The sequence below is a fragment of the Akebia trifoliata genome, chromosome 3 (assembly GCF_017979445.1).
Source record: "Akebia trifoliata isolate Shusen 1 chromosome 3, ASM1797944v1, whole genome shotgun sequence".
In the NCBI taxonomy this organism is placed as follows: domain Eukaryota; kingdom Viridiplantae; phylum Streptophyta; class Magnoliopsida; order Ranunculales; family Lardizabalaceae; genus Akebia; species Akebia trifoliata.
The window spans coordinates 30,309,190-30,330,487 of record NC_141377.1 but is presented as its reverse complement, the minus strand read 5'-3'; the positions used below and the strand labels follow the sequence as shown (position 1 = coordinate 30,330,487).

The 21,298-nt window shown below is 36.6% G+C and overlaps 1 protein-coding gene across 3 annotated transcripts in view; it reads left to right on the top strand.

Annotated features, from left to right (window-relative positions):
- LOC147406331 (protein VAC14 homolog) overlaps positions 1 to 20,743 on the top strand; it is a 32,942-nt gene extending 12,199 nt beyond the window's left edge. The window contains exons 4-20 of one of the 3 annotated variants that reach the window (XM_086434281.1): positions 358 to 447; positions 549 to 668; positions 757 to 785; positions 917 to 1,059; positions 1,157 to 1,251; positions 1,512 to 1,598; positions 1,830 to 1,937; positions 2,078 to 2,169; positions 2,401 to 2,482; positions 12,540 to 12,605; positions 14,187 to 14,302; positions 14,416 to 14,530; positions 14,631 to 14,792; positions 14,883 to 15,011; positions 16,806 to 16,874; positions 18,012 to 18,311; positions 20,202 to 20,743. In XM_086434281.1, coding sequence (XP_086290407.1) covers positions 358 to 447; positions 549 to 668; positions 757 to 785; positions 917 to 1,059; positions 1,157 to 1,251; positions 1,512 to 1,598; positions 1,830 to 1,937; positions 2,078 to 2,169; positions 2,401 to 2,482; positions 12,540 to 12,605; positions 14,187 to 14,302; positions 14,416 to 14,530; positions 14,631 to 14,792; positions 14,883 to 15,011; positions 16,806 to 16,874; positions 18,012 to 18,311; positions 20,202 to 20,306 — 1,908 coding nt within the window. In that variant the 3' untranslated portion in view covers positions 20,307 to 20,743. Of the gene's footprint in view, positions 1 to 357; positions 448 to 548; positions 669 to 756; positions 786 to 916; positions 1,060 to 1,156; positions 1,252 to 1,511; positions 1,599 to 1,829; positions 1,938 to 2,077; positions 2,170 to 2,400; positions 2,483 to 12,539; positions 12,606 to 14,186; positions 14,303 to 14,415; positions 14,537 to 14,630; positions 14,793 to 14,882; positions 15,012 to 16,805; positions 16,875 to 18,011; positions 18,312 to 20,201 lie in introns of all 3 variants that reach the window. The other 2 variants (XM_086434282.1, XM_086434280.1) reach the window with 2 other exon arrangements.
- The last annotated feature ends 555 nt before the right edge of the window (positions 20,744 to 21,298 follow it).

Here is a 21,298-nt window from a genome sequence, read left to right as displayed (position 1 = left end):
AAGTTTGGCCCAACTTTTGGATAAATCAGGTTGGTATTGAATTGCATGTTTAAAAGTTGAGTTGATAGCGAATTAGGATGAGCGTTGGGCCATTGTAATTTCCATATAACTAAGCATGCCCTTTTTGAAACATGGAATTATTGGGATAAGGCATAGAAGACAATGAATTGACACCAGTATTTAGGATAAGGCACCAAAGACAAAAATGACGTATTATAAATTCAGTTCAATGTGGGTTGTATATTTTAATGCAAAACTCCAAACTCTGTTCTTGATATTCTCTAGTTTGCTGTTTCTTTCTTTCCTTTTAGTTGATATTCTATTTGTTATTTATATCTTTTGGATGTAACTTGTCAGCAAATTGTACCACCTGTGCTCGATTCCTTCTCTGACCAAGATAGCAGAGTTCGCTATTATGCTTGTGAAGCACTGTATAACATTGCAAAGGTGAGATTGAATCAGTTAGATTGCACTGTTTATACATTGCATCGGTAAAACGTTCTTTGTGTTCTAATGGCTCTAACCCTTTTTCTTTAGCTGTGGTCCAGATTGTAAGAGGTGACTTCATTATATTCTTTAATCAGATCTTTGACGCACTATGTAAGCTCTCAGCAGACTCAGATGCCAATGTTCAGAGTGCTGCTCATCTTTTGGATCGGCTTGTAAAGGTTGAGGCTTCCCCTCATGTTTTAAATTAGGCAAATAATATTTAAAAAATACATTAGCAAATTTTGATATTTGCCTAATGGTAAACAGGATATTGTAACTGAGAGTGATCAATTCAGGTGCATAATTTTCCTCCTAGTTTTATAGCTGCTACTTTTGAGTTTTAGAGGTTAGCGGTTCAGCATACTTTTTTTTTTTTGTTGACAAATTGGCTCTTCAAATTCATTCTAGTGTTCTCGTGATTTCTCAGCATTGAAGAATTTATTCCATTGCTAAGGGAGCGTATGAATGTCTTAAGCCCTTATGTCCGCCAGTTTTTGGTGGGATGGATCACTGTATTGGATAGTGTTCCTGATATTGATATGCTTGGTTTCCTTCCAGATTTTCTTGATGGTAAATATTTCTTAATTACAAAACTTCCTTTAAGCCATGCCTAAATTTATTGTTGGACATTGTATTTTAGCTCACTGGAATTGTTGGTCTTTTTCAGGTTTGTTCAACATGTTAAGTGATTCTAGCCATGAAATACGGCAACAAGCTGATTCAGCACTTTCTGAATTTCTCCAAGAGATCAAGAACTCTCCAGTAAGACTCATATTAATATGGCATGATACGGCTTGTTTCAGTTTTTTGTAACAATCATTTAAGATTCCTTTTCACCTATCATTTCTTGGAGAACAACACCTGAGCTTTGATTTTTTTTTTTTTTACATTTTTATTTTGTACTTTTTTTTAGGAATTTGTATTTGTGAATTTTCGTTTGGTTTGAAGAAAATATGTGCTAGGCACATAAATTCATTATGGTTTCATTTGTGTTAATTTCTCTGATTTGAGTTACTATGAAGTCTGTAGATTATGGTCGCATGGCTGAAATATTGGTCCAGAGGGCAGGCTCTCCAGATGAATTTACCCGGTTAACAGCTATTACATGGGTAAGGAGATTGGCATATTAGTGCAGGAGAAGTTGACAAGCTGTTTTTCTCATACTAATGTTTCTCTATCAATCTTACTTTTATCTGATTGTTTTGAGTTGTGATCTTCTATTGGAATAATGGACCCTTTTCTTAGTACTATTGCAGCTCTATTATTTGCTAAAGAAATGGTGTCTTTCATAGTTATGTTTGAGTCAGATAATCAATTGAGACATCTACTTGACTCTGCAGATAAATGAATTTGTGAAACTTGGTGGTGACCAGCTTGTTCCTTATTATGGTAATATTTTGGGGGCTGTTTTGCCTTGCATATCTGACAAAGAGGAGAAAATAAGAGTGGTAAAGTTATTTTCTTTCGTTAATCCAAGATAATTTGGCTTATTTAGTTTTCTGACTATAACAGTGATTTTTTTTTTCTTTTTTGCCTTCTCTTTTTGGAAGCATCTCACACACCACATTTCATTCTTTTCGTTTGCCAGGTTGCTCGTGAAACCAACGAAGAGCTTCGTACAATTAGGGCTGATCCATCTGAGGGGTTTGATATAGGAGTGATTCTCACCATTGCAAGGAGGTGCAGTTTTTGGTTACCGAAAAACAGCTAGGTTTTTACAGTTACCGAGGCCTCTGTAATTTCTGGGGTTAATATAGCTCTTGTGCCTCCTAAAGAGAAACAGGGGAAAACTTTACAGAAGGGTCCTAATTTTTTTATATAAATAAGTTATCTATTGACTATGTTTGCCTTAAATAGTTTATTACCACGTAATATGACATGGTTATTGTTGGGCTATTATTCTTTTATCAGGCAATTGTCTAATGAATCGGAAGCTACTCGAATTGAGGCGTTGCATTGGATTGCAACACTTTTGGCAAGATATCGTGACGAGGTAATCCATTCCATGATGGTCTGAAGCTTTCTAAAGTCTGATAATGTAATGTTATGCATGTGTACTTACACTTCGAGTTCTCTTCATACCTTCTGGATTGATCTCCCTTTTAGGTTATAGAGACAGTCTCTTATATTTTGTTCACAGCTAGTATTCCTGTGAGTCGAGCATTTCTGCTTTTAGAGGATTTGAATGGATCATGGTAAGCTTTTAGTAGCAAAGTAAAACATTTTGCTGATGCAATTGCTCTCTGTGACGTGTATAAGATCTCTTCTTCTGAGATAGAATGATGGTCATTCTTGCGGCAGTCTATTGGACTATGCGCTTTCTTCTAAATTCTTTAATTGATTGACTTCATTGTGAGCAATAAAAATGGTTGTCTTTTATTGAGATGGATGTCTTATGAGGCTCATTTGTTGATACATAACAAGTATGCTTCATTAATGTTAAGAGTAATAAGTTATTAATAGTAGGGCTTCTTTTTTCCCCTTTGTTATTTGGTTATTATATGTAATAGATTGTGTGGCTGGGCTGGAGACAATTTTGACTCCTCCCACATTTACTCCGGTCTCTTTTTTGCTTCTATTCTTCTCCTCAAGCTCTAAATCTGCATGGTATCAGAGCACATCATAAGAGGTTGAGTTTCCCTTTTTTAATTTTCCTTTATTATTTTCATTGTTTCTCAATTGATTCGTAAGAAAATCAGATTCTTCTTGACTTGATTCAAGGTTGAGGAAGAGTTTGTGTTTAATCCTCCATGTGGAGGTATGAATGCAGTTGTAGTTGTGGTTGTGTAGATCCTTATGTGATTAGACCTAAGGAGTTTTTAGTGGTGGTTGTTATTTTCGGTTAAGTTTTGGGATTCTTCGATGTTGCGAAAGGTATTTGTAGCAGTGTTTGAGTTTGCTTGAATCTTAAAATCAGTTTTCCACCTTTTTTGGCTGGTTCTTCTTTGCTATTTTGGGTAGTATATCTCACCAGGAGTTTTATCTTGTTTGTGGCTAAAGGAAAATAAAAATAGTTTTGCTATTTTTTGAAAACAGAAATAAAAGTTTGGAAAATTTCTGTTCTAATTTTATTGAAACAATCTGTACAATTATATACAGCTTCTAAGAATCAATCTAGGAGCTATTATAGGAAACTGAATCAATCTAGGAGCTATTCTAGGAAACTAACCCACTAAATTAGCCTAAACAAAATAGGAAACTAAATCATAGCCTAACCAAGGAAATAAATAACACAAAATCAGGAAAGGTTCTGACTGGATTCCTTGGTAATCCTCATCAGCCCTTTCTAACACTCCCCCTCAAGCTGGTGAATGTATATCAATCATTCCTAGCTTGGATACATTTTTCTCAAACCCGACCCTAAGTAAAGGTTTTGTGAGGATATCTGCTTCCTGTGATTCAGATGGCACATAGGACAGACTGATTTTTCCACTTTCAATCTCGGATTTGATGAAATTTTTGTCGATGCGAACATGTTTCATCCGATCATGTTGAATAGGGTTATGAACAATTGCTATTGCTGACTTACTGTCACTGTATAGTTTTATTGGACCATCAATTTGAACATTTAAGTCTGACAATAGTCGTTCAATCCAAATTAACTCACAAATCCCTTGTGCAATTGCCCTGTATTCTGCTTCTGCACTACTCCTTGACACAACAGTTTGCTTCTTACTTCGCCATGTAACAACATTCCCCCAAAGCTTTGTACAGTATCCAGTGGTTGACTTGCTGTCCTCAACTGAACCAGCCCAATCAGCATCTGCAAATCCTTCAATCGACCGATTATCACTCTTTCTGAATAATATACCCTTGCCAGGAGTTCCTTTCAAATATCTAAGAATCTGATCAACAACACTTTGATGTCTCTCGGTAGGAGCATGCATAAACTGACTAACTATGCTAACACTATAGGTAATGTCAGGCCTAGTAAGTGATAGATAGATTAGTTTTCCCACGAGACGTTGATATCTCTCTTTGTTAGCTGGAGGATCATTCTCAGAAATCTTATGCTTCCAATTCTTCTCCAGAGGAGTGCTAGCTGGACGACAACCAAGCTTCCCGGTTTCCTTCAATAGATCTAGGATGTATTTCCTTTGAGAAATGAAAATACCAGTTTTGCTTCTGGCAATCTCCATTCCTAGGAAATATTGAAGTTTTCCAAGATCCTTAACCTTGAACTCAGTCTGTAATAGACCCTTAAGGTTTTCAATCTCGTCATTGTCATCTCCTGTGATCACCATATCATCAACATACACAATCAGGATTGATTTTCTTCCATCCTTTGACTGTTTTATGAATAGGGTGTGGTCTGCCTGCCCTTGTGTGTACCCAAAACTTTTCATAACCGTGCTGAATCGAGTGAACCATGCCCTAGGGGATTGTTTTAAACCATACAAAGACTTCTTCAGTTTACACACTGATCTCGGTTTTTCTTTGTCTTCGAAGCCAGGAGGCAACTTCATGTAGACTTCTTCTTTAAGAGTTCCATTTAGGAAAGCATTTGAGATGTCCATTTGGTGCAATTCCCAATCTAAGTTGGCTGCCATGGACAAGAGAACCCGTATAGAGTTCAATTTTGCAACTGGTGCAAAAGTTTCTTTGTAATCAAGCCCATATGTCTGCGTGTACCCTTAAGCAACCAAACGCGCCTTGTATCTCTCTATCTTCCCTTCCAAGCCTACTTTCACAGTAAAAATCCACTTACAACCCACTAACTTCTTCCCTTCAGGCATATTTACAACTTCCCACGTATCATTGTCATGTAGTGCCTTCATTTCTTCCAAAACTGCCGCTTTCCATTTTGAATCTCTCAAGGCATCACATATATTTGTTGGAATTGTTACATTATCAAGTTGAGATACGAATGCCCTGTGAGTTTTAGATAAACGACAATATGACAAATGATTTGAAATTGGGTGTTGAGTACAAGATCTTACTCCTTTTCTGATAGCAATGGGAACATCCAGATCATCTATTGTAACAGCTCCTCTCTGTGAATCTTGTGGTGGATCCGCCAAAAGTTCTGATGACTGAGTATGCTGAGTAACACGGGGCCTCCTTGAGTAAACAAGTAGTTCACCCTGTTGTTGGATTGATTCTCCCCCTTGACTAATACTTGAGGTTATATCTTGTGAGGGTAATGGAGGAGACTCAGAGGATGATAACGTAGGCAATGATGGAGAGTGGGACAAAGACATAGGAAGTGAGATTGAAGGATCCCAATGATTGTCTTCATTTAAGTTCTCCCCCTGAGGACAATCGTGGGAATAGAATGATTTATCTTCTAGGAATGTGACATCATAGGACACATAAAATCTTTTTGTGATAGGATTGTAACATTTATACCCTTTTTTAGTGGGAGAATATCCTATGAATATACATTTGATGGCCTTTGGATCAAGTTTTCCCCGAGTAGGACTGGTGTTATGAACAAACACAGAACACCCAAATATTTTTGGTGGGAGTGAGTTGATTAAACGGATATGAGAGAATTCTTTTTGGAGACAACTAACTGGTGTACGGAATTTTAGGGGTTTTGATGGAAGTCTATTGATCAGATATGCAGCAGTTAATATAGAGTCACCCCAAAAATGATGTGGAACTGCACTAGCAAACATGAGTGATCGTGCTACTTCCAACAGATGGCGATTTTTTCTCTCTGCAACCCCATTCTGTTGCGGGGTTGATGTACATGAGCTTTGATGATATATGCCATTCTCAATGAGGTAGTCTCCTAGAATCTGGGAGAAATACTCTCCTCCATTGTCTGTGCGGAGTATGTGAATGTTGCATTGAAACACATTCTTTATCATTTTATGGAACTGTTGAAACACATGCCCAGCATCAGATTTGTTTTTCAAAAGGAAGACCCAACAGACACGAGTATGGTCATCTATGAAGGTGATGAACCATCTCTTGCTTGTTAAATCTACAATCCGTGTTGCTCCCCAGATATCACTATGAACTATATGGAATGGTTTTGAAGATTTGTAATTGTGAACAGGATAATTTTTCTGGGACTGTTTCGCAAGAATACATGACTCACAATGGAACGAAGAGAGATCTTTATTAAGAAATAGTTTTGGATACAGATGTTTCATATATGGAAAACTAGGATGTCTTAAGCGTTTATGCCATAAAATTACATCTGAATGTAACGAAGTAGATGCAGCAAGAGACATATGTCGGTTTAACCTTGGAGAAGAATAAAAAGATAGTAGCGACCACGTCGTTCTTCAGCATTGCCAATCATCTTCCCCGAAGACGGATCCTGAAAAACACAACGATCACAGAGAAAAGTTACTTTACAATTTTGATCTTTAGTTAACTTACTAACAGAAAGGAGATTGTATCTTAAACTTGGAACATATAGGACAGATTTCAAATAAAGTCCTTGGCAGAAAACATCTCCAATTCCAGCCACAAGTAGTGTATTCCCATTTGCCACCGAGACTTTTATCTCACCATCACATTTTTTATAATTCAAGAAGGCTGTATGAAGCCCCGTCATATGATCTGATGCACCGGTGTCAACAATCCAATCATTGAGATCATCTTTCTGTGATAACAGTGATGAGGAGATATTACCTCGTTGTGCAATTGCTGCTTTAGATGTAGAGCTTGATACCTCAGAAATCTGTTGCTGGTGAAGAAGGGACCTCAAAATCTCCATTTGTTCCGGAGTAAAAGCTGCAGTGCTAGGGTCTTTTTTCCCAACAGATTCAGCTACACAGGCTGTAGGGTTGTTTTTCCTCTGATTTCGTGGCTTCCAATCCCGAGGTTTTCCATGAATGTCCCAGCAAGTCTCCTTCGTGTGATATGGCTTTTTGCAGTACTCACACCATAAACGGTGTTCTTTTTGCTTCTGAGGCTGAGACCGAGTAGATGCAAGTGCAGATCTTTGAGATTGTTCCTCTGGGATTCCAAGGGATGAGTTCAACATTACTTTTCTCCTGCTTTCTTCTCGTCGGACCTCAGAGAACACCTCACGGAGAGAAGGAAGGGGTTTCATTCCAAGAATACGACCTCGTACTTCATCCAAGTCTTTATTGAGTCCTTGGAAAAAATCAAATACTCGATCTTTCTCAAGGACTTGATTATACAGTATTCCATCATCAGCACACTTCCATGGAGTTGTGTAAAACAAATCCATTTCTTGCCAGAGATCAATCAGCCGATTGTAGTACTCTGTTACCGACATTGATCCCTGCCTTATGTTTCGCAAAAGAGAACGAATTTCAAAACATTGAGACGTGTTTTCAAGATCTGAGTACATCTCCTGAACAGCCTTCCATATTTCGTGTGCAGTCTTGTAAAACAGATAGGTGCGTCCTATGCGAGGTTCCATGGAATTTATTAACCATGCCATGACAATGGAATTTTCAGCATCCCATGTCTTGTAACTTGCATCACTGCTTGTCGGAGGAGGAATTTCACCAGTTAGGTAGCCCACTTTTCCTTTCCCTCGGATTACTAACAACACAGATTGAAACCATTCACGGAAGTTTGACCCGTTTAATTTGTGTTGAGTAATCTGTAGAGAATGGCTAACATTTGGAGAGGCATTAGAATACTTCTCTGTTGCTGTTTGTGGACAATTGCCTGACATGTTTGATGACGATAATCGATTTTTGCTTCGATCAAAAAAAAAAAAACTGGAATTTTAACCGGTAGGAACACACAGCTCTGATACCATGAAAACAGAAATAAAAGTTTGGAAAATTTCTGTTCTAATTTTATTGAAACAATCTGTACGATTATATACAGCTTCTAAGAATCAATCTAGGAGCTATTATAGGAAACTGAATCAATCTAGGAGCTATTCTAGGAAACTAACCCACTAAATTAGCCTAAACAAAATAGGAAACTAAATCATAGCCTAACCAAGGAAATAAATAACACAAAATCAGGAAAGGTTCTGACTTGGATTCCTTGGTAATCCTCATCAGCCCTTTCTAACATTTTTGTGTTCTCGTAGTTGATTTATTTTCGTAAGAAACGAATAAGGGTGTTTCTTAAGACCTTGTAGGGCTTCAAATGCTTCTCATCAAACTTAATGGAAGCAACTAGATTGAATGGTCTAAAGCAATAGATGTATTTTTGGAGGCAAAAGGAAAATGCAGCCACTTATTGGCAGATAAGTCTACTTCCAAAGATCTGAATATGATAGATGTTTAGGAGTAAGAAGATGCTCACATTGTGACATAATTGTGGAATAGTATGGAATCACAGATCATTGTTTACTTTACATTCTTGGTGGCCACTAAAGATATATGGGAGTGGTGAGACACGCGTATTCAAGATTAAATAATATCTTCAGATTTATGAGCTCACACATGAGTACTTTTCTCTATAACAAGATGAGATTATAGAACAAATTTTTGCTTCGAAATGTGAATTAGTGAAGAACTTAATCAGTACTGGTCTATACTAATGATATTCACATGGTACAAAAACGAAGGGAAAATATGGATGTCATTCAACTTCTCTCTCCGATCATAGTATGGCATGTTGTCAGATCTCATATCTTAGATAGTCAGGATCTTCCATCTCTTACAAATATTCTCTCTCAACTTAAGAGAGCCACATTATTAGATAGCTTCAGTGTTGATGATGATTGATCAACTTTTGTGATTCCCGAGGATTGCGAAATCCGTGGTTGTGGTACTCGTGGTGGTCGAGGGGGTTGTAGTGGTAAAGGTGGTAGGGGTAATGGTAGAGATTCAAGGATAGGCTGAGGTGGAGGTCATGAAACCCACAATGCATCCATTGTGGTCTTGATGGACATACAATAAACAATTGTTGGGATTTACATGGTAAACTTGTTTTTCATACATTTTCTTCAAGAGACAGGCTTTACAGTAGAAATACCCGGGTCTCTTTTATGATAACTAGACAACTATACACATAGCTTCTAATCTTGCGTTTCAGGTGAGTATGAAGCATATTGAAGTTGATTGTTCGCGACAAGTTCTTGAGTGGTGAAATTGCTACTCCTACTGTGAAGTTTGAAGATCAGCTTGCTGATTTGTTTACCAAGTCATTGGGTTGTACTAGGGTGGATTATATTTGTAAAGGCTTGGGATTATATTGTATATATTTGCCAGATGGAGAGGGAGTGTTAGGAGTAATAAGTTATTATTAGTAGGGGTAATATCGTATTTTTTATTGTTGTTATTTGGTTATGATATGTAATAGATTGTGCGGCTAGCATTGGAGTCAATTTCCACTCCCACATTTTCTCCAAATTCCTCTTCTCCTTTTCTGTCCTTCTCCTCAAACACTTAATCTACAATTAAGAATCACATGAGAAATACATACACACAATGCAAGAGAGATACCAACGTGTGCTTTGCTTGTGAAGCTACTGGAGAATTTGTGAATCATTTCCTTCATTGTAGATTTGTTAGCTTGATTTGGAGGAATTTCTTGAGATATTTGTGTGCTGTGGTCCTTTCCTGAAAATATCCTTAACCTTTGAAGGGTAGGAGATTGCCTGGTTTTGAAAGTAAAGGTCGACTTCTATGGAAACTCATTCATTTTGCTGTTTGTTAGGTTTTGGAATGAGAGGACCAGGTGAAGGCACTCTTATTTTATTGGTCATCCATTGATCCAAGGCTTAAGGGCTTACTTTTTGTGGATTTTGGTTTTTTTGATGGGACTCCTTGTAAATTACTTATAGATGCCTTGTGGAATGTGCATCACTTTTGGCGCCTTATATCTATGGCGTATGGGAATGCATTTTATGTCTGTGTTTTCTCTATGTTTTTGTAGTACCAATACATATCACTAAGGGTATGTTTGATTGCATGGAAAGTGACTTTCCATCGAATTTGAAATCCAAGGAAAAATAGTTGTGGAAAATAGGTAGGGTTGGAAAATCAAATTCCATTGTTTGATTTTACTTGGATAAAATCATGGAAAAAATATGAGAAAAAAGAAGAAGAGAAGGAGGGGGGGGGGGGGGGAGGATGTAGCGGTGGCGGTGGTGGCAGTGGCGACGGCGAGGGTGGCGGTGGAGGTAAGTGAGGAAGAAGATGATGAGGAAGATGGGAGGAGAACGTGGTGGTGGTGGTGGTGGAGGAGGAGGTGAGAGAGAGAGAGAGAAGGTGGCCGGAGATGATGATGACGGAGACGGAGACGACAACGAGGTTAATGTAATGGTGGTGGTGGTGGTAGGGAAGAAGAAGATATGAGTGGAGAAGAATTGAGGATGGAAAATACGGGTGGATTTCACTTTCCCACTTATATGGGTGGGAAAGTGAAATCCACGTTTTGGTGGACTTTTTGATTGGGGTGGAAAATAAATTTCCATTTCCATGTGCAATCAAACACATGAAAAATGTCATTTTCCATGGAAATTGATTTTCCACCTTATTTTCCAAGTGCAATCAAACATACCCTAAGTTTTATTTAGTTGGTCTTGTTGTAACATTTAATCGATACGGAATCTTTTTTTTTTTTCCTCATAATTTCTACAAGTCCTTGGTTCATTTTCTTCCACTAGTTCTGTATTTCCCTCTTGTTTCTATCTCGCTATATTTTGAACCTTCTCCGCTACCTCTTTTAGACTTAGAATGGTGTTATGCTGTTTAGTTAAAGTGGTTACTACAGTATAGACCCAAAAGACGTGGATTGAGATTGTGAAAAAAAATATGAATTCACTTTCAATAATAGAAGACTTATTTCTGGACAGAGTGGAATGGAGGAACAAGATTCATTCAACCAATACCAAATCTTTAAGATAGGGCTATATTGATGGTGGTGGTTATCACATTCTAGAGGTCTGTAATGTATGGTAGAAAGAAAATGTTTTCAAGAGAACATGAATTCCACACGAAAATGAATTCCATTATTTGATTACATCTAGGAACATGTCATAAAGAGTGTTGGTTTTCAATTTTTTGGGTGGAGATGATCATGAGATTGATAACATCCAGAGATGAGGAAATCTTTTTCTTGGAGGGTAGGATGGGAAATAATCCACCCCCCCACACCCTCTCCCTAGAGGGAAAGTCATTTTTGGTGGTAGAATGTTTTTTTCGTGAAATTACAGTCATATAGACCCTAACCGTTGCTATTTTGTTTGAGGAATTGAAACTTGGATGTATGCAACTATGGATGTGGTTTATTTTTAATTTGATACAATGAAATTTGGATTGGATATTAATCATTGGAATGCCAAATTATGATTTTTCAAAATTCTTTTCCTTTTTTTTTTTAGTAGTTTTTTTCTTCTTGATTTTCACTTTTATTGAAATCTTAACTATTTATTTTTTATTTATATAATTAATTATTTATCTATTTAAAAATGCATATTTTTGAGGTTTACCCCCCAAGACTTTTAGCTAGTGGAACGCCTCACCTCGCTCATTGTGTGTGTGTGTGGGCTTCTCTAAATTGAGGTACAGTATCCCTTTGTGTTGACTCTCTTAGTTGATTTTATTTTATCAGTATTTTGTATATCTTATGCAGGCGGGTATCATTGAGTAATACAAAGGTGATCCATTGGAAAGGGGAGATGTGTTCACCAAACTGTTGTCTTAAAGAGTGTTGGATTGCAGTATTTAGATGTATTTGAAATAATTCGGAGTATCTTACTAAAACAAATTTCTGACTAGAACCAACTTCAAACATTTCCTGAATCATTCTCTTGTGAACAAATTGTTTTATGAATATATGAAAGCCATACTATTATTTGTTACGTGGATGCATCATTTCTGCTTTAGTGTGGAGTTTATTTTATGTGAAAAATGTTAAAGTTCAAGTTCATCCCCGAAAGGCTAAAACAGGTCTTATCTGTGAGAGGTATTTTCACTAAATTATTGACTGAAAAGGTGGCAGGTGGTAGAGTATTTAGATGAACTTGTTATATTTTTATTAGAATCAACTTTAATATGTACTGGTTGATTGGATTGTGAAACAAATTACTTCGTGACAATGACAGCCATGCTGTTCTTTTATTAGTTGTCGATGCATCATTTCCTTCTTTTTGTGTGTGTGTGTGTGGATCATATTCTCATGTTCATGTTTGCCCCTGAAAACAGGTCTTATCCGTCTTGGATGACATATTTGACACCCTTCTCAGAGCACTATCAGATCCTTCTGATGAGGTAGATGCCTTTCTTGGTTTTCTTGTCCTTCCCTAAAAGTTCAATTTGCCTTTTGAAATCTCGGCTTCAAAATATCAATTCATTACTGATTCAAAAAAGAAAAAAGAGAGGAAAAACTAGCGAATAAAAGGAATAATAATAGAAGAAGAATAATTTATTTGATACACGTAGTTTACTCTTGTATGGCATGCCATTTTATCTGTTGAAAATATGACACCCTGTATTGGATTTCCCCCATTTTACATGCTGTGTTAAAGGAGATTCTAATAAAACCTTAGTGATTTTATCTAATAGCCAATTTCCTGAATTTCTGTTTTAGTTAAAGTTCCGTACATTCTTTGGGCATTTTGATGTGAACCTTACATTAGTACTGTATGAGTTCATTGCTTTTGTACTATTAGCCACCTGTAACAAACTACCCAGTATCTCTAATTCTGATAAAGATGTAAGCTCTCCATAGATGAAAGGGAATGACAAATATAGGAAAGGCCAAGAAAGTCTTTGAAAAAAACACCCTTGAATTCTACAAACAATTTACCCTCAAAGAACAAAATTGCCAAGATAGAAATGATTATCATCTCTTGAATGGACGATTCCATTCCTTTGAAAAAACGGTTATTACGCTCCTTCGAAAGACCCCAACAAATAGCAAAAGGCAAAAGTCCCCAAAGTATACATTTTGAATTCTTCCACAACCTACCCCAATCCTTCCATGACTGAAGGAGCGAAGCTAATGAAAAAGGTAGACTACCAAGAAGACCAAATAATGCTAAGAAGTGTGACCAAACTTGTTGAGCAACCGACCAATGAAGGAAGATACGATCTGCCGATTCTCCACCAACCTTTACGCATACAACATAAATTTGGAGGCTGGAACCCTCTTGTAATGGTCTGATGTTTTGAGCTTCAACTTCTCATCGTTTTTTCTTCCCCTGATGGATGAACTTCTCTTCAAAAGTCCAAGAAGACATAGATTAGGCTCATTCTTGAGGGAGGGGGTGAAGACACAGCCAGGCGTGTTCTTGGAGGAGGTGGTTTAGAGTGCACCCTTTTGTTTTAACTATGGAGAACGTAAAATGCATAGTTTAACTGGTCAGATTTTAACAAGTATAGCAAACTATATATAGAATATAGAAAGAATGTATTAATATACGCTGGCATTTAAATAATCTAAACAATATATATTAAATAACTGATAATAGGACATTTGAATAGATTAAGATTTGCTTCAGAAGTATATCTGCATGTGTCTGACAAGTGAGTACTTTATGTGTCTGACACAGCATATTCTTAGAAACTGGAGTGTTTTTTAAGTTTGAATTTGTTTACTCCGTTTGTTTCTTGTATTTTTTTTTATCTTGATTTTTTCAGTTGCATGTGTACCTTTATTGCATCATCAGCATAAAAATTGTTATTAACACAAGTGCTTCATGTTTTTATTTATATTATATTAATTTTTTATTTTATTTTATTGAACTGCAAATAAGTGATCGTCCAAGTAGATTTTTATAATTTAGTTACTTTGGAAACTCTCTCATACTGGGTAGAAGCTAAATTTTGATGTGAGGGCCTTATTCGTAGGTAGTGCTCCTGGTGTTGGATGTGCATGCACGCATAGCTAGAGATGCACCTCAATTCCGCCAACTTGTTGTTTTCCTAGTGCGCAAATTCCGCATTGCTCACTCGCTTCTGGAGAAGTGAGTTTTTTAATTCTAGGTTTCGAAACGGATTTGGCAACTTTGTTCCTGTTTAAGTGACTGGGAATGTTCAGCTTGGAACTTCTTTAAGCAAAAATTTTGCGTTTTTTCAGACGTGGCGCTTTGATTATACGTCGACTTTGTGTTCTTTTGGATGCTGAACGGGTTTACCGGGAGTTCTCCACTATCCTTGAGAAAGAAGCTGACTTGGATTTTGCATCTATCATGGTTCAGGTCTTATCATTCATATAGAAACAACACAAGGATCCTTACAGTTAGGAGTGTTATTCTTTTTATCTATTCATAGTATGTTTCTTCTCTGTTTCAGGCTCTGAATTTGATTTTAGTTACTTCGTCTGAATTATCTGAGCTACGGGCACTTCTGAAGCAATCATTAGTGAATCCTGCTGGCAAGGATTTATTTGTTTCTTTGTATTCTTCTTGGTGTCATTCACCGACAGCAACAATAAGTCTTTGCTTATTAGCTCAGGTGGGTAAATTTTCATTGCCATCAGGCCATACATTCATCTTTGTATGAAGCAGGTGCAGTTAAGTAATCATCTATGATCTCTTTTGGCAGGCTTACCAGCACGCAAGTTCTGTGATCCAGTCATTGGTGGAGGAAGATATAAGCGTCAAATTTTTGGTCCAGCTGGACAAGCTGATCCGCTTGTTGGAGACTCCAATCTTTTCTTATCTTAGACTGCAGGTGCACGGCCTACTTCGAATTTATATATGTTTAAAATTCAACGGAACTTAACCATCCTCAATCTTGGATCTTGGCATATATTTTGAGCATCCAATCAATAAGTTGCATTAGCTTATTTCATATATTCTCGATCGATAACATGTGCAGCTTGATTGCTTGTAGAAATTGATTAGATGATTCTTCATGATGGTGTGTGCATATTCTTTTATTAATATTATTTTGGTATGTGTGTTTGGTAAAATGATATTGGAAAAAAAAAACAGAAAATGCTCTAGTAAAGGACATCAATTGGGAAAACAATATGGAGTGTGGTTAGTGGAGCACAAGTTTCATGTATGGTTGTTCCTCTAAACCGTGAAAGAAATATTGCTCCTTTGTGCACTCAATTGAGAAAATACAAAGATGGTAGAATGGACCATAATTTGGAAATGGCAAATAGACTGGTCTTTGAAGATTATATGAAGTTCAGAGCTGGTTAATTTTGCAGATTTTTGATAGATTTGTCTTTGATTTTATTGAAGTTCAGAAATATCAAGCTAGAATATTTGATCAATGCATTCGTTATAGTCTCATCATGACTCTGTGTCAAATATTAAGCTAGAATATTTGATCAATGCATTCGTATTACATTGACCCTGTGTCAAATATTTAGCAGATATGGTCTAGCCGGGACAAATCCTATGGAGGCTCTCTCATATTACATTGACCCTTAGATTTCCGAAGGCTCGTTAAGGCAAGCAAGTGTAGCGAAGGGCTTCCTTTGAAGAAGCCCGAGCGTAACGGTGAGATCGAGTTGTTTCCTGGATTTCTTTCTTTCCTTGCCAGTACAAAGTATTCCCTTAAGCATCCCCTTTACCTTTTTTTGTTTACCCCTTTTTTTCCCCTTGTGTATTACATATTTTAGAGGGTTGTTTTTTGAGAATTTTATATTTAGATGAGAGTTGGTTGCTCCTGGGGAGTGTTAACATGTGTGTTCGTTTTTCCTGTCACACTCATATCCTTCCTTAGTTGGCCATCATCCTTTTTGTTGGCTCTATTTGTACATTTTTCTGCGTTCTTAAAAAATAATTCTTCGTACTTATTAAAAAAAAAAATCTAATATTAGTAACTGTGATCAAGTATTAAAGTGTTGTTTCGGAGGAATGTTTGGGTCACTGAAAAGAAAAAAAGGACATTCAATGATTCAAAATCAACCATTCATGAAAAATCAACATTTTAATGTTAAATAATGTAAAAAAATAAAATAAGTAGTTTTATGTTATGAATGACTTACAATTAAGTATGACATTTTTTTCACATTGATACATGCTATTAGACACCAATATGCTGTGAATACACTTAGATTGCATTCGAGTACATTTAATATTTCAACTTCTAATAAGCTACTAAATACCCGTTGCCCAATGGATAAGGCGTCTGATTTTAATCAGAGGATTGCAGATATTGCATTGCTTTTTTTTTTTTTTTTGCGGAGATTTCATTGCCTTTTCCGATTTTTTTTCTTGATCTTGATTTGTTAAACATTCAACACATAGCAATACAAAGTGGCCCTAACCGAAATATTTAATCCCAGGAATGTTTCATGTCATTATGTTCAAAACCAATACGTACCAGCCAATGCATTTTGATATGGTGTGATATTTTGAACCATGACTCATAGTCTTAGTATTGGATGATTAATGGTTTGTCTGCATGCTTGAGAAATTTTCATTTTTATTTTTTTTGGAATATGTGTAAGGGTGAAGGTTCTTCAAGATTTGTACTGATTTCTCATCTAATTTTGGGTTCCTGCAGCTTCTTGAGCCTGTAAGATATATATGGTTGTTGAAAGCCCTATATGGTCTGCTGATGTTACTGCCCCAGGTATGTCTGAACAAGAGTTGAATACAATTTTAATCTAATTAGTTCAAGCTGAGAATGCTAGGCCGAGAGAATGTGATTAGCTATTGGTTCAATGTGTTTCCTTCCCCACTCCAGCCGTAAGGAGCCGACTTTTCCTATCAACTTAACCTATAGACCCTTTCTGGAATACAAACATTTTTGAATCGAGATACTGATTTAACCTGGGAACTTCAATCCTATCTCTTCCATATACCTTGGGTAGCATGTGCGTCACAAGCTTGAATTCCAAAATGGACTATATGGGTTTACCATTGTACCTCCAATTGGGTTTTGTAGATACCTCCAATGGGTTTCCAATTTGATATCCTGACGAGCTTTCGCATATATTTACTAAAGGATGCATATGGGCCTTCATAACGTCCAATTGTTTGACTAATGAGAGGGCCTCCGAATATAACTACCTGTGATTGTTCATAAGACTCATCTAATAAACCTCCAAAAGGGTCTAAAACCTTGGATACATGGTCTGGCTGTTTTATAAATGAGTTCGTCCCACTAGCGTATAGAGATTTTGATCTCAATAAATGATGGCTTCGCCAAGTCCATCTTCAGGCCCAATTCTAGATCTATTTTTATAAGCCTTAGTGATGTAGATAGGCTTGCCGACACTTATCTCAATACCTATGATCGAGTTAAGACGCGTCGAATAAAGAAATCGGCAATATTGACCGAGTCAAATCAGTCAAAATCGAGTTAACTCGGTTTGATCGGTCTTCAAGACCTAATGCAATACGTGCATAAGGTTGACGAGATTATTTTTGGGTTCACAAGGCCCCGATTACCTATTGAAAGAAAAAGGGGAAATGATGATTCATGTTTTAACTGAAATTCATGTCTTTCGTTTGGCTCAAATCTACGATTTAATCCAATTGTAGGATTCAAATTATAAATTGGCTGATTAACATGAAGTTGTAATTGTTTTTTCTCTAAAAGGAGTTGAGGTTTAGGCTTCTAATGAATAGGGTTAATATTCTTTTTAGTTGCAATATCTAAATTAATAGTAAACCGAAACATGTTTCACAACTAGTTAGTTTTTAAGGCATTGCAGCTTGTCAGCTAATTTTCCTCACTTGTTTGTAATTTTACTCATTAATGCAGCAAAGTGCCGCCTTCAAGATATTGCGGACTCGATTGAAAACTGTTCCTTCACACTCTTTCAGTGGTGAGCAATCCAACCCAACATTTCCAGGGAATCTGTTTTCGGAGACAGATCGCGTGCCAAGTGGTTCACAAATCACCAAGGATGGTTATAATACGAAGCAGGATCCAGTGAATTTTCATAACGGGATCAACTTCGTGGTTAGGCTGCAACAGTTTGAGAAGATGCAGCACCAACATCGCATGCATACAAAATCACAGTTGCAGTCACGCAACTCTACTTCATCTAACGTACCACAGGTATGCAGAACTTATGCATTACTCCAAATACTGCTACCTACTGAGTACTGACCGATGGATAACCATAAAAATATCTCTGTTTCTTTTCATGTTTCTTCGCTTTTTCTGTTGAATCTTGCTTCATTCCCTTAGAAGTCTTGGTCAAAGTTGGGGTTTGGGAATTATTTCGGCAAGGGAAAGATTCAGAAAAAAAAAAGAAAAACTGTAAAAGAAGGCAAAAATAAAAATAAAAGCATATATTATTAAGGGCATTTTAAAAACAGCTCCCTGTAAAATTGGTGAGACAATTATACGCTCAACGATCTTAAATGGTTAATCAGATTATTTAAGTTACTATCAGAGGACCCACCTTTGCTAATAGACCTCGAACCAATCTCTGCAATCTTATTGGCGGATTTTGTGAACTCCTCTCTTTTCCCCTTCATAAGATCTCTTACCATCTTTTCAACATTTTTTCTGTCACAGGTGTCTTTCATTTCCAAACCTACCTTCCATACATTGCTAACATACCTGCTATTGATCTGTTGATCCACAAAGTACAGCCAACAGATCATTGGAACTCCGACATAAAGGCTTTTGAGAGTTGAATTCCACCCACTGTGGGTCAGAAACCCACCAATGGCCTTGTGTCTCAATACCTCCTCTTGTGGGACCCACTCGACAATGCAACCCCTCTCCTTTGTTCCCTTCAACAACTCTGTCGGGATCTGAACTTCCGTTTCTTTTTCAGTGACGGAATTAGGTCATGCAACGCACAAGAATGCCTTCCCACTGTTGATCAGACCATACCAAAATTCCAACAATTCGTCTCGAATATTAGCAAAGGTGGGTCCTCTGATAGTAACTTAAATAATCTGATTAACCATAAAAGATCGTTAAGTGTATAATTGTCTCTCTTAAATTAGAGTGCAGATATCGCTTGTTTGGTCATTTGTAGTTGGATTGTACAAGATTAGGTTTAGCCCCCTTGACTGTAAGTCAACATTATTTTTTCTTGATGATTTAACAGTGGAATTTTGATATTTTCCAAATTTTGATTTGGTAACTTAAATATTTGTAGAGCATTTTGAAAAAAAAAATAAAAATTTCACCATTAAATCATCAAGAAAATGTAACCTTGACTTACGGTCAAAGGGGGTAAGTCTAATCTTGCATTTTGCAAGGGGTACATCTAATATCTCCAATTTTACAGGGGGGGTGTTTCTAAAATACCCTATTATTAATTATGGAAAATATAATATGCATATTTCTTATATTAAATAAAATTTTCATAGTATATATATACATAGGGTAGCATTAGGCTGACAATCTTAGGCCAATAATGTTGGTGGACAAAATTTGTCCCATATGGCTTAAAAGTTTCAGATTTGGCTAATTTTTTTTTTTTTTGAGGACGATCTCATGGTGAGGAAATCATCCTCAAAAAAAAAAAAATCAGCCCAATCTGAAACTTCTAACCCCATCAAAAGTGGTTTACAAAGTTGAAGAATTGTGGACTGTCGATTTTTATTGTAAATTTGTAAATCGCTTTTGATGGGGTTAAAAGTTTCAGTTTGGGCTGATTTTTTGTGAGATTGATCTCCTCACCATAGAGATCATCCTCGCAAAAAAAAGTCTAATCCGAAACTTTTAAGCCATATAGGACAAACTTTGTCAACCAGAAGTATAAAAATGTAGTGTCCAAAACTTCATGAATAAGGGATTAACTTGTTGATTGAAATAGTTGTGAATTACTCGCAACTTTTTAAAAAATCAATGGTTTTTGTCACTTAAGCCGACAAAATTTCACATTTAATAGAGTTGTCAATCAATTGCAACTTAAAAAAAAAAAAAAATATGGAACTGAACACTTGTTTGGGACCTGAGGTAAATTGATCCTTTACTATGCAGGAGTCACAAAGACATGAGGAACCCCTTCGACCTTCAACTGTGCCAGACCTGACTCGTAATCCTTCAAGATCAACACGGAGAGGTTCGGGACCGTTACAACATTAACCCTTTAGCTTCTAGCAACTGGTTTGGGCTTTCGCTCCACCTGCTTCACTATTTCTGCATTCAACTACTGCTAGCACTGTGGGAGATGGTAGGGAGCATATGAGCAGCAAAGACGAGTGAGGGGGCCATCCAGGGGAAGCAGAAAGGCGTGTGGATCGTTATTTATATATTTGAGCCATTGATAATATCTGTTGTAGTTATAAAATTGTATATCATTGTGATTAGTTTTGCATTGGATTTCTCAAGGTTGGGAAATTGTCTTAGTGATGTTTTTTTTTTTCCTTCATTGAAGACCATATGAGCAGGAAGTTGGTTTGCTTTATTATTCAATTATATTATTGATCTAAAAATAAAGCACTGGGGGAGATATGTACATTTGTTTGATATTTGTTCTGATGATGCAATGAATGGCATATTTAGGAGTGATTTTTGGCTCAGCTCTTACATCCAACATATTTTTATTTTTGGTCATAATATACTGTTTTAAAATGATGGGTTTATTAAATTTGTCAAATGGATGGAGGGAGAACTTGAAAAAAAAAAATTCATTTATTCAAATATTTAAATGATACAATTTGTTGATAATGAGTTTTTATTATTTATTAAGGGGATGCTGTTATTGGGTTTCCAACATTTGGATTCAAGTCTTCTGATGTTGAAACAAATTGACCTGAACCGTTCTAGATCCAATTCATATATTATTAGATGGATACAAGTTATGTCTTGGAATGAAAGATAATTCTGAATCCGCTTTGCCCACGAACAAGGAAAGGAATCTCACGGGGACTCGATCCTGGCTCGATGAATATTTGAGATATCCTCCCATGACCTAAAAGATAACATCTCGTCAAAACCCTTGATTTTTCTTCCCAAAAACGAGTATTCCTTGATCTCCTGGGGAAGTGTTAATCAAGTCATCATTTGTCTTGTAAAAAAAAATTAGGGTTGTGATATTACCACACCATTATCCGGTGAATATACCAAGTTTATGG